Source organism: Pipistrellus hanaki (genome assembly GCF_964339955.1).
Source record: "Pipistrellus hanaki genome assembly, chromosome: 14".
Lineage (NCBI taxonomy): Eukaryota > Metazoa > Chordata > Mammalia > Chiroptera > Vespertilionidae > Pipistrellus > Pipistrellus hanaki.
Genome location: NC_140516.1, coordinates 34,985,213 through 34,997,252, shown reverse-complemented (window position 1 = coordinate 34,997,252; position 12,040 = coordinate 34,985,213). Strand labels below are relative to the sequence as shown.

Here is a 12,040-nt window from a genome sequence, read left to right as displayed (position 1 = left end):
CCAGGGGGTGGGGGATGGGGCCAGTGAGCCTGCATTGCCAGGTCAGCCATGGTGGTCCCGGCACACCCTTCCCACTTCTACAGAGGGGGCAGGAGAGGTGGTGGCGTGGAACTGTCCCATCCTGGCACTATCCCTTCCACAGAGGTGGCCACAGAGGAGCGGGCCTAAGCCACAACTGGACATCCCCCAGGGCTCCCAGGCTGCCAGAGGAATGTCTGACTGTCGGCTTAGGCCCCACAGCCCAGGGAGTATGTCTAAGCTGGCAGATGGACATTCCCCCACAAGGGATCCCAGACTGGGAGAGGGCGCAGGCCAGGCTGAGGGACCACCCTAGTGCACGAATGTTCGTGCACCAGACCTCTAGTTGTTTATGATACTTTTATGTGTTGATAGAAGTTGAACTTTCAAGTTGGAAGCTCCCAAAAAATTTCCTACAGGAACAGTATGACAAATGGTGTTCAGAACTGCTGAGTCAATAGTTTGACTATGTGATGATATATTAGTCATCCGTGGACCAAAATTAAATGGTCAACCCTTATTAAAACTCTGTTCTGCCGAAACTGGCTCAGTGGATAGAGCGTCGGCCTGCGAACTGAAAGGTCCCAGGTTCGATTCTGGTCAAGGGCATGTACATTGGTTGCAGGCACATCCCCAGTGGGGGGTATGCAGGAGGCAGCTGGTCGATGTTTCTCTCTCATCGATGTTTCTAGCTCTCTATCCCTCTCCCTTCCTCTTTGTGAAAAATCAATAAAGTATTTTTTAAAAAAACAAACAAACAAACAAAAAAACAACAACAGTGTTCCACCCTGGAAAGGCTCAGTGGACAGAGCACCGACCCACAGACTGAAGGGTCCTGGGTTTGATTCCAGTAAAGAGCATGTACCTCCATTGCAGGCTCAATCTCTGACCCTGGTTGGGGCACGTGAGTGAGGCAACCAATCCATGTCTCTCTCTCAAATCAATGCTTCTCTCTCTCTCTCTCTCCCTCCCTCCCTTTCACTCTCTATAGAAATCAATGGAAAAAATATCCTCATGTGAAGATTAAAAAACATCGTTGTCTGACACAACTTTCAGCACACTGCCTGTTAATGATACTATAGAATGAATTTTAATACTCAGTTTAGATGCTTGGTGAAGTGACATATACATTTTCTCCCAACTCTAAGGGTCCATTGAATACTGAAATTGTGCTTGGATGATGCATTGGACGAAAAAGTTACTTGTTCAGCCCAATGGTATCCAACATCAGATTCTGGGTAATCTGGATGGTGGATAATATTTCCCAAAAATTATATGTTTTGTATTTACCTACCATCCTTTTGTTCATTCATTCATTCGTTCATTCATTCATGTACTCACTCATTCAACAAGCTTCCACTGTTTCAAGGACTCTTCCAACAGCAATGATCTCTGATAATTTTTTATTTTTATAAAATTAGGACCAGATTTAATTTTTCATTCTGCTTTTTTTCACTTTACATTTTATTTTTAGCATTTACCCATATCATTAAATATTCCTCAAAAACATAATTTTAATGAATATTTAGCATTTCATCATAGTTTTGCCATTATTAGTATATTAGTAGACATTAATGTATTCAAAGGGTGAGTTAACACCACAAAAATGTAAGTTATAATCAACATTACAAGAATTCTAACCATAATTACAAGTAAATTGTTATTGGTTACCTTCCTGTATATGGTCTTTAATGCTGGATTTAAAGATTCCTTGCTAATGTTTAGTCTGAATTTCCATGACTGGCTAATAGGTGAAGGTAATGACAGTATTTCAGCACTTTCTTCAAACCAACACATTCCCTATCAAAAATATTTAAGAAACATAGTAATTAAATATTTCATCAAAAATAAATATCACATATTATCAGTGAGTGATTTAACTTGTTAGGTGGTGCACTTGCCTCTTCTTGTTGAAGCAGGCGATTTTCCATTTTGTTGCAGGTCTTTTTATATAGTTTTGGCTTTCTCTGCATATAGAATCCTTCATCTTCTAAAATGCGTGGCATCATATTTTTCGGCAATTTACGTTGGTTGACCACTTAATAACAAAACCTATATATTACTTCAAAAGTCCAACATGTTAAACTGGTATTGACCAAACAAGAAGCAAAGGGGAACTAAAGTCTAGCAGCAAGCTTAAATACACACACACACACACACACACACACACACACACACACAGTGAGTTCTTCTAATCAATCCTCTTAAACCCAGGGAAGGCATGAAGAACAAATATAGAAAATATTCTATAATTTAAGAATAGTCCTCCTGAAGATATGCTTATTGATTTTAGAAAGAGGGAGAGAGAGGAGGGTGAAAGAGGGAAAGGAAAGGAAAACAGAAACATCAATGTGAAACAGAACATCCATATGTCGCCTTCCAGATCAAACCCGCAACCTACATATGTGCCCTGACTGGAATCAAACCCATAACCTTTTGGTATATGGGAAGATGTTCCAACCAAATGAGCTACACCAACTGGGGCTAGATCATACATTTTATCTATCCAGCATACAAAAAAGCTATTACCCTTTAATATAATTCATTAATTACCTAAATATTTTATTGTACAAGAACTTTCTTTACCTGAGGAACTACTTGGCACAAAAATATTTGCCTGTTGCCTCTTGATTTGTTCTTGATCATCTTCATATTCAGCAGCTTTTACTTCAAGTAAATCTGGAAAAATTACTTCTTCCATATAATAATCTTTATCATGGCTTTCAGCAAAATCTTGTAAATTATCACCAAGTAATAAATGTTTAGGGTAACTATCATTTAATAATCTCTGTTGAATACCAAAAGATAAAAATAAGTATACATTATTATCCTTCTGATCCATGCCACCCAGTTCAAGGTCAAACTGTTATAATGAAATTTCACTGAACATAGAGGAACTCACTGAAGGTTTAATCTTTTATAATATGATTTTTCTATAGCACTTCCTTGCAATTTTCAATGGAAAATTAATGAAATAGAATTATAATTCAAGTCCCTCCTCTCCTTTGGAAAATAGCCTGAGATATTGGACTATGACACATCACTGAGAATTCATAGTGTAGAGCAAAGTCCAGATACATCAGGCCATGTGGTCTTAAACCCCATTTTTTTTGCTATTCAGAAAGCAGTAGTATCTAAAGTGATTGTGGAGCATCCCTGATGTTTCCTGGATGACATTCAAGAAAAATAAAGAAGAAAAGTAAAGATTCAACATTGAAGTCTAAGGCAGAGTGATTGTAGTGAAATTTGAAAACATGCTATGTATGAAAGTTATAATCTGAATATAGGTATTGAAAAATATATTACTAAATATAAAAATGCATACTTTTATATCATGATCATGAATTGTGAGTCACACACAAAAATCAATTCATTTTGAATGACTTCATTGTCTAATTTAATATTGACCCATATTGAAAAAGAGGAGACAGAGAGTGTGTGAGTCATGCAAATAAAAAACCCTCAATTAAAAAATATATATTTAGGGGTAAATAATTAAATAAAAAAAATTAATCACAGTGTCTTTAAATAGAGTACCTTACATTCCCTGATTGGGTCTGACAAAATTAAGGAACATAGTTAGCATCATCTAGGTTCATATGGAATAAATACCCATTAAACCCTGTCTTCTATCCCTGTCATGAAATCAAGAAAATATTTTATGCTCTGGCCCATGTTGCTCAATGATTAGAGCATAGGACCACAGACCTAAGGGTCTTGGGTTTGATTCCCAGTCAAAGCACATACCTTGGTTGCTTGTTTGCTACACATCTAGAGTCGGGGCTCATGCAGGAAGCAACCAGTTGGTATGTCTCTCTCACATCAATGTCTCCGTGTATCTCTCTCTCTCTCTCTCTCTCTCTCTCTCTCTCTCTCTCTCTCTCCCTCCCTCTCTCCCTCTTTCCCTCTTTCCCTCCTTCCCTCCTTTTTGCTCTCTCTGAAAAGCAATGGAAAAAATATTCTCAAGTGAGGATTTTAAAAAATGAAAGTATTTTATATCTAGAAATCTTTATGGTATCTTTTTCAGAATTCAAACAAAGTATAGCACTGATATCTAGAAGCAAGATTCGGGAGATCCTCACATAGGGGATCTTTTTGAAGATTCCGATCATAAGACAAAAAGGGCTCTCTTTGTTCCAGCTGCAGCCCCCATTATCAATCTTCCTTTATAGCATCCCTGATGTGGGCCAGGGCTTTCAACTTGCCTTCGGAGGTAAGGCCCACATCAGGGGTGCTGTAAAGGAAGACTGATAATGGTGTACAGTAGAAAGGCAAATGGGGGTTCAAGAGGGACCCCAAAGGAAGGCCTGCGGGATTTGGAAATTACTAAGAGATGTTAGTAGATAGAAAGAATTCTGGGAAATAAGAGGTAGTTGGGGAGGGGACTCAATGAAACTGTGGAGAGACTTGAAGATAGAGAGGAATTAGAGAAAATTACAGAGGGACATGAGTAGATAGGACGATCAATAAAAGTGACTGACAAATGAAGAGGCAATGGGGAAAGACTAGTGAGACTGGAGGAAAGGACAACCAGGGAATAATAGGAGGGGCTGAGGAGTTTGAAGGGAAGTGGGAAGAAGTGGCAAAAATTGGAAGACTCTAGGATTGGACTAGGAGAGATGGACATAGGGACTCTATGGAGAGTAACAGAGATGGGGCACTTGGAGAGAAGGACAGGAACAACAGAAGAAAGAGAAAACACGGGCTTTGCAGCTGACAGACTATATTTCCCAACTCTACCAATGCTTAACCCCACATTAGTTTCCTCGCCTATAAAACAGAGCCAATAACAGTGCCTGCCTTACAGAATTTCTATGAGGAATGAATGATACAATCCACATTAAAAATTTAGTGTGACATTGGGTATCCAGTAAGTGCTCAGTAAGTTTTAGGAATTATTATGAATAGCTCAATTCAGAGAGAACAAGGTGGCTCAATAATAAAAATTTCATCATTCTTTGCCTTTAACAAGTTATTTTTCCTGAGAATGAGGTGATGGAGGAAGGGGTACAAATCCACCTGCTCTGAAGACTGGCCCAAAGCTGAGCCTTCTTCACCACTCAGAGTGAAAAACGAAAGGCCTGCCTCCAATGAGACTTCAGTCTGTGGATTAAACAATGGAAAAGCAGTACTCAGTGGTGAAATGAATACTTTTTCTGCTTATACATGAAAGAAAGGCAGTAAGTTAAGTAGTAATAAGTGGAGTGGTAACTGTTATGTGATTCATGAGCAAGGAGCAGAAGAAGAGACAATGTCAAGTTATATTTAACTTCAAGTCTGACTTATGAATTTTTGTTTTAACGTTCTGGTAACTGCAATAAAAAACGGAATAGAGTCTAAATCTTCTCCATCTTCCCTATCTCTTCACTCTAGTCAGAATATTAAGAGTATCACCTTACACTTCTTTCAAAATGTGGGCTCAGGGCAAATGGTTTTTTCTCTCCCCATTTTTAGGTGCTTTCACTAATATATGTGGTCACACACAAGTACCACTCTCCCCATCTACAATGTTTTATAGAGTGAGAGGTAGTTAAAAGTATTTAAAGTGACATGCTCATAGTTATAAACTTGCTGGTAAAATAAACTCTCCTTTTTCAATACTGTAAGTATAAAGCCCTTACCACTTTCTTCTCATACACATATTAAAACGGACTGATTTTAAGGAGGTTTGAGAGAGAAATAATTTACTCTTATTTTAGTCATTAAGAGTAAAATAATCTTAAAATACATAAAATATAAAAGCTTATTTTATATCCTATTTGTATCTAGCTGCCTAAAATTGCATTACAGTATTGACTCAATACATCTAAATTTACTTAGAATCATTGAACCATATACTTAAAATGGGTGAATTTTTGCTATATAAAGTGTATCTCAATAAAGCTGTCTTTTAGGGTTAAAAAAAAAAAAAGAAGCTACTCACCTTAGACCACTGATTTATCTTATTATCAATGAGCAGATTAGTTGAAGATTTTTCACTTTGACTAACCTGAAATAACATAAATGATATAGAAAACTTAATCTTCACAGAAAAACGTAAGTCTTTTGTTCAAAATGGATAAAAACCAAGACTTTTCAATGTTTTATTTTTAAAAGTATGTACACGTTTCCGTTTGAGATGTCATATATAGTTTCCATGACCAAATCGCTTAACTTTTCTTGGATTTAGGTTTGAAAAAAAAAGAAAAACATGGAAAAGAACTTGAAGTATTTGGATTTAAGGAGCTATATTTAAGACTGAAATTTGGCTCTTTTTAAAAGAAGAAAAATTAATTTAATACATGTTGCATTTAAATATTAAATTTAAAACCAGAAAAGAAAAAAAAATTAAGCATTACCTTAGCATTTTTTAGCTTTTCTCTTACTTTGCTTCTCAACATTTCTATTATGTTTTTATTTTCTTCTTCTGCATCTAAACCTATCAAGAAGCCAACATAACACAGAGCTCATGACACTTTTGAAAATAACTAAACAACAATAGCTCATTAAATAGCTAAATTGCATGCATTTTTAAGGATCATGATAATCATGAAGACTGGGACATTGCTCCATGAGGGCTTAGAACCTCAAATAGATGTCCCTTCCCCCTTTCCATCTGGAGTAAATATTTTCATTATACATGCTCAGGACTAGATTTTGTTTCCCCTACCCTGTGTGTTTTCAGCTATTGGCTATAGTCCTTCTTTGTAGTCAGGTCGGGGTGAGGGGAGATACTCAGAAAAGCAAAATTTTATCTTTTTCCTTTTGTGAAAAAATCTGTAAGAACAGTTATATTCTATACAGAATATACAAATATAATGTATAATCTCTACAGAATATACAAATATCAATGACAAGTTACTTCAACTTGATGAAACTGGAGAGTAAGGAATCTAAAAGGAAGAGATACGTTTCTATGTACCAATCGGTCAGTTTTGTAAAATCTGAGGAGCCATACTTCTGCAAGCTTTTAAAATGAAACAGTCTTGAAGAGTATAAAGAGAATTCCAGCTGTTGTATGCACCCCAAACTATGTGTTATTTTCTATTCTTCCGCTAGATGATCCCCCAGATGAACTGAGAAAAACAGGAGTTGAACAGTCCTAGGTATAGTAGCAAGTGGAGGGCCTTTTGGTCATTTTACCTTGCATTTTTCTTTTTATTCTCCCTGATTCTGACTACTTAAAGGCTGCATAGAGGATAGTAGAAATAAAGGGTAATAAAAAGCTAAACCACTATAGATCATAAGAATCTTCATTCTTAACTGCAGTATTTCCTGGTATAATTTTAAAATGACTAGTTGGTTTGTTTATACTCTATTCCCAGAACTTAGAATGGCAGGGGCGGGGGCATATAATATGTGCTCAATAATAGTGAATGAACTAGGGTTCAACCATTCTTTATGTATATTTCTCAAGATCTAGAACTTCCTGAAGCAAGTTCTACATCTCTATATCTTTATGGTGTAATACAGTTTCAAACACTCATAGATTCTCCATGTTTGCAGAGAGAGAGAAAATAAAATCTTAATAAAAATTTTCATCACATATATAGATTTTACTAATTATTTCCTTATGCCCATCTTGTATTATCTAGGAAGTTTAGTTTCTATTTGAATTCATCTCTTAATAAACTTGTGTTCCCAGCTGAAACCCTATGATAGCATTAGTCATTTACATCTTTTAAAAATAAGAACCAACAGCATCAGAATTATGGTATACTTATTGAGGACCTTTTTGAAGATGCTTGTCTACATTTTCTTCTACTGCAATATCATCTGTCTCTTCAGACATCTGTAAAAAAAAAGGGGGGGTGTGTGAAAGTTACTTTGCATTTTTTTTTGTCATTGAACATCTTTTCAAATGTCCATCACCCCTTTGAAAGTCATCTCCTTTAAAATGCCAATTCATAGCCTTTGCCTATTTTCTTAAAATTTCATCTTTTTATCAGTTGGTATGAGCTCTTTATATATATGATGGGCTTTTAATTAAGAAGTTGCTCTCTGTAACATCAAAAAAGACCTTTTTTCCTCACCTGAGGATGGATATATATGGTAGAGAGAGAGAGAAAGAGAAAGAAAGAAAGGAACAGACATCTATGTGAGAAAGAAACATCTATGTGAGAAACATCTATTGGAATTGAACCTGAAACTCTTTGCTATATGGGAAGATGCTCCAATCAACTGAGCCATCTAGTCAGGGCTCAAAAAGGACCTTTTAATAATAAAACCCAATGGTTAGTTCTCAGTGATCATATATTGTCTTCCTCATATACATTTTAGAAGGTTCAAATGAGGTCAGACATATGAAAATACTTTGAAACTCAATACTGTATCAGTGTTAGCTTTTATCTGATTCATTGCAGCATCTGATGTTGGGCATCTTTATTATCTTAAAATGTTTTATACCCTTGACTTCTACCCACTTATTCTCTGTATCTTCAAAGGTCACACTTCTCACAGCTTAAATGTGGGCTCATTCCAAGGCTTTAGAGAGTGCATGTATTCTCATGGCTTCCTAAATCTGTCCCAACCTTGACTGTTTTGTGAATACCATATTTCTAGCTGCCTACTATCAATAGTATTTGTAATTGAATGTCCTATCATTATCAGTCTGCTAAAATGAGAATTTATTGCCTTTACTATTTTTTAAAACTCAGTATTCTAAAAATCAAACCATACTATTATAGCAATGCTAAATCCTTATTTAGAATGATATGGATAAGTTCGTTTTTCATGTTAAGTTTAAGAAATAGAACAGTAAAAGACTCCTTAAATAACAACTGTACATGCTAACCAAACTAATGTGTAGTTGGAGTGGAAAGAGCAAGAAGATACACATCAGCTTTCCTATCACAGTAAAGATATGGATTCGTATCAAAAGCCAAAGCAAAGTATTGAGACGATCCTAGTAAAGACATCACTATCACAATAAGAGCTCTGTCTACACACTTTCTGAAAGAACTTCAAAATCCACCAGTAGCTCCTGTACCATCCTTAAGAACAAACGAATAAGGTCAACATGAACTAAGATGTTGTGTTCTTATTAAGCCTTCAGTATTTTCTTCAACATAATTAAAAATACCTAATTCTATCCTTGCCCAAGGGACAGTAACCCTTGTAAGTATGATGAGATATCAATCCTGGCAAGTGATTGATAGAGGTCTCCCTTTAATTCCCAATAATCTTGTCTAGCATTCCCAGGATTTATAACTTTCCCTCCCCATCTACTGTAGAAGTAGGGATAAATGTGCAACTTCATATATATGAACAACAGTTTGGTGATTGCAATGGGGGAGATGGATGGAAGTGCAAGAGAGCATAGAGGGGATAAATGGTTATGGAAAAATAAAATAAAATGAATTTTAATTGGATTAAAAGACATGTAAATCTCAGTCCTATATATGTTTCACTCACTGATTAAAAAAAGAAAAGCATTTTATTTTTAGCAAAGCAGAAATGGATTGCTGACTGGCTGAGAAAAGATAAAGTTAATATTTAAGTAAGGGAATAAATAATATATAACTCGCTTCTAATGTTCTTTATTACATAACTGACAGATCAAATAATTGATCCCTAATATGTCTTATTTATTTTTTAACATGTGTACATGTGATTTATGTATAGAACCAAATACATCACATTTTTAGGATTATACTGCATTGATCATTGGGTATTTAGTGTCATCAAAATCCTTATAAGCTCCATTCATACCTTACCTTTTTAATATCTTGTTTTCGCTTTGAGATCTTTTTCATGATGATGGTTCTTTCATTTCTAAATAAATAAGAAATAGTCTTAAGAATGATAGAGTATATTGCTGAAATAAAACAACTATTATGATACTTGAGATAATATGTTATTTAAAATTTTAATTTAACTGAAAATTAAATAAATATATTCTCACCTTTAGTAAACAGTAGTTGATCACCTTTAGTATTTAATAGAAATTCTGGTTACTGCAATAAGACATGGAAAAGGAGAGGTATAACTATTCAAAAGGAGAAGACAAAATTATCCTTGTCTGTAGAAATAGGTTTTTTCACATAGAAAACTCAAAACACTCAATGAAAACAGTTTAGACACAATTAGAAAGTTGTTAAGTAGCTGAATAAAGGAACATAGGCCAAAGTTAATAGCTTCCCTATATGCTAACAGAAAAAGGTCACTTCATAATAGTAATATAAAACTTTTGCAAATACCTAGGAGTAACTTTAATTAAAATATGTGGAAGCCTATTTGCTGGGAGTGTATTTTATTACTGCTTCAATTTCATCAGTAGTTACCAGCCTATTTAGGTTTTCTGATTCTTGATTGAGTTTTAGAAGGTTGTGTTTTTCTAGGAATATACCCATTTTGTCCAGATTGTTTTGTTTGTTGGACTAAACTCATTTATAGTATTTGTTTACACTTCCTTTGTATTTCTGTGAGATCAGTTGTTACTTCACTTCTTTTGTTTCTGATTTTGTTTGTTTGGCTTATCTCTGTTTGTTTCCTGTTTTGTTCATCAATCTTGTTTATCCTTTTAAAGAACCAGCTCTTGGTTTTTATTGATCTTTTGTATTATTATTTTTTTTCGTTGTGTCATTTATTTCCACTCTGATCTTTATTATTTCATTCCTATTTCTTATTCTGGGCTTTTCTTGTTGTTCTCTTTAAGTTGTAGTGTTTGTAAGGGCCCGGATAGCTCAGTCAGTAGAGCATCAGACTTTTAAGTTGTAGTGTTAGATAACTTATTACCAGTTTTTCTTGTTTTTTGAAATAGGCCTGTCGTGCTATGAACTTCCCTGTCAGGACTGCTTTCACTGTGTCCCATAGATTTTGGATTGTTGTGTTTTCATTGTCATTTGTTTCCAGGATGTTTTTTATTTCTTCTTTGTTCTCTTTGGTAACCCATTCATTGTTTAAAGCATGCTATTTAGCCTCCATGTATTTGTTTTTGAGCATTTTTACTGTAGCTGATTTCTAATTTCATGCCATTGTGATCTGAGAATATGCTAGATAAAATTTCAATCTTCTTGAATATATAAAGATTTAGCTTGTGTCCTAACATGTTATCTATCTTTGAAAATGTCCCATGTACATTTGAGAAGAATGTGTATTCTGTAGCTTTGGGGTGGAATGTTCTGAAGATGTCAATTAGTTCCAGAGAAGAGAATTTTGAATTTACTTTCCATTTTCAAGGACTTCTAAAAGGAACTTAAAATTAATAGCTTGCTTACTGATGCCTATATCCGAAAATTTTATCTGCTAATCTACAAAAAACATTAGCAGTGATAATCCTATACATCGTTAAATTACCAAATGAAAACCTTATTATAATAGAAATTATTAATCAAATATTTTCTTTTCTTTTTTAAAAATATATTTTATTGATTTTGTACAGAGAGGAAGTAAGAGAGATAGAGAGCTAGAAACATCGATGAGAGAGTCATCGATCAGCCGCCTCTTGCACACCCCCTACTGGGGATATGCCCGCAACCAAGGTAAATGCCCCCGACCGGAATCGAACCCGGGACCTTTCAGTCCCCAAGCCAACGCTCTATCCATTGAGCCAAACCGGTCTCGGCTCAAATATTTTCATATACCTGGAGATGTTTCTAACCTGGTTCATTTACCATTCCATAAAGGATAAAAGGTAAATGATTATAAACAAAATATTGGATAAAATTGAAGATGTAGATGAAAATTTCATCTGCTCTATTGAATATATCATGTGGAAGAAAGGAAAAATTGTGACTCACACTTTTACCTTCTTACAGCAATTCAACTTTCTGGGTTAGAAAACTTGCTCCAACAGTTAAACCCAATATTCTCTCCAAAGATACTGCTAATTTACAATTCTTGCAATGAAAGCTTTTTCTAAAGTCTAAACAATAAGGCAATTGAGACTCGATATTTTTATATCAGAGGACCTGAAGGTCCATAGTGAAAGCCTGAGAATTAAAGTCAAGTAGTTCATTCAGCCTTTTTTGTTTAGCGTTTAGAAATTTCTGGGTTCTGCAAATTAATCCAACATTGCCTTCATCACTATGGTGATCCCTCA

General features: G+C 35.1%; 1 protein-coding gene across 1 annotated transcript in view; it reads right to left on the bottom strand.

Moving 5' to 3' along the window:
- Positions 1-9,953, bottom strand: part of CC2D2B (coiled-coil and C2 domain containing 2B) — a 57,038-nt gene extending 47,085 nt beyond the window's left edge. The window contains exons 1-9 of the mRNA XM_084903509.1: positions 9,902-9,953; positions 9,714-9,771; positions 7,729-7,789; positions 6,357-6,436; positions 5,942-6,007; positions 5,038-5,121; positions 2,605-2,806; positions 1,920-2,056; positions 1,690-1,818 (exon numbers count right to left, since the gene is read on the bottom strand). Coding sequence (XP_084759635.1) covers positions 1,690-1,818; positions 1,920-2,056; positions 2,605-2,806; positions 5,038-5,121; positions 5,942-6,007; positions 6,357-6,436; positions 7,729-7,789; positions 9,714-9,752 — 798 coding nt within the window. The 5' untranslated portion in view covers positions 9,753-9,771; positions 9,902-9,953. The remainder of the gene's footprint in view (positions 1-1,689; positions 1,819-1,919; positions 2,057-2,604; positions 2,807-5,037; positions 5,122-5,941; positions 6,008-6,356; positions 6,437-7,728; positions 7,790-9,713; positions 9,772-9,901) is intronic.
- Positions 9,954-12,040: the final 2,087 nt, after the last annotated feature.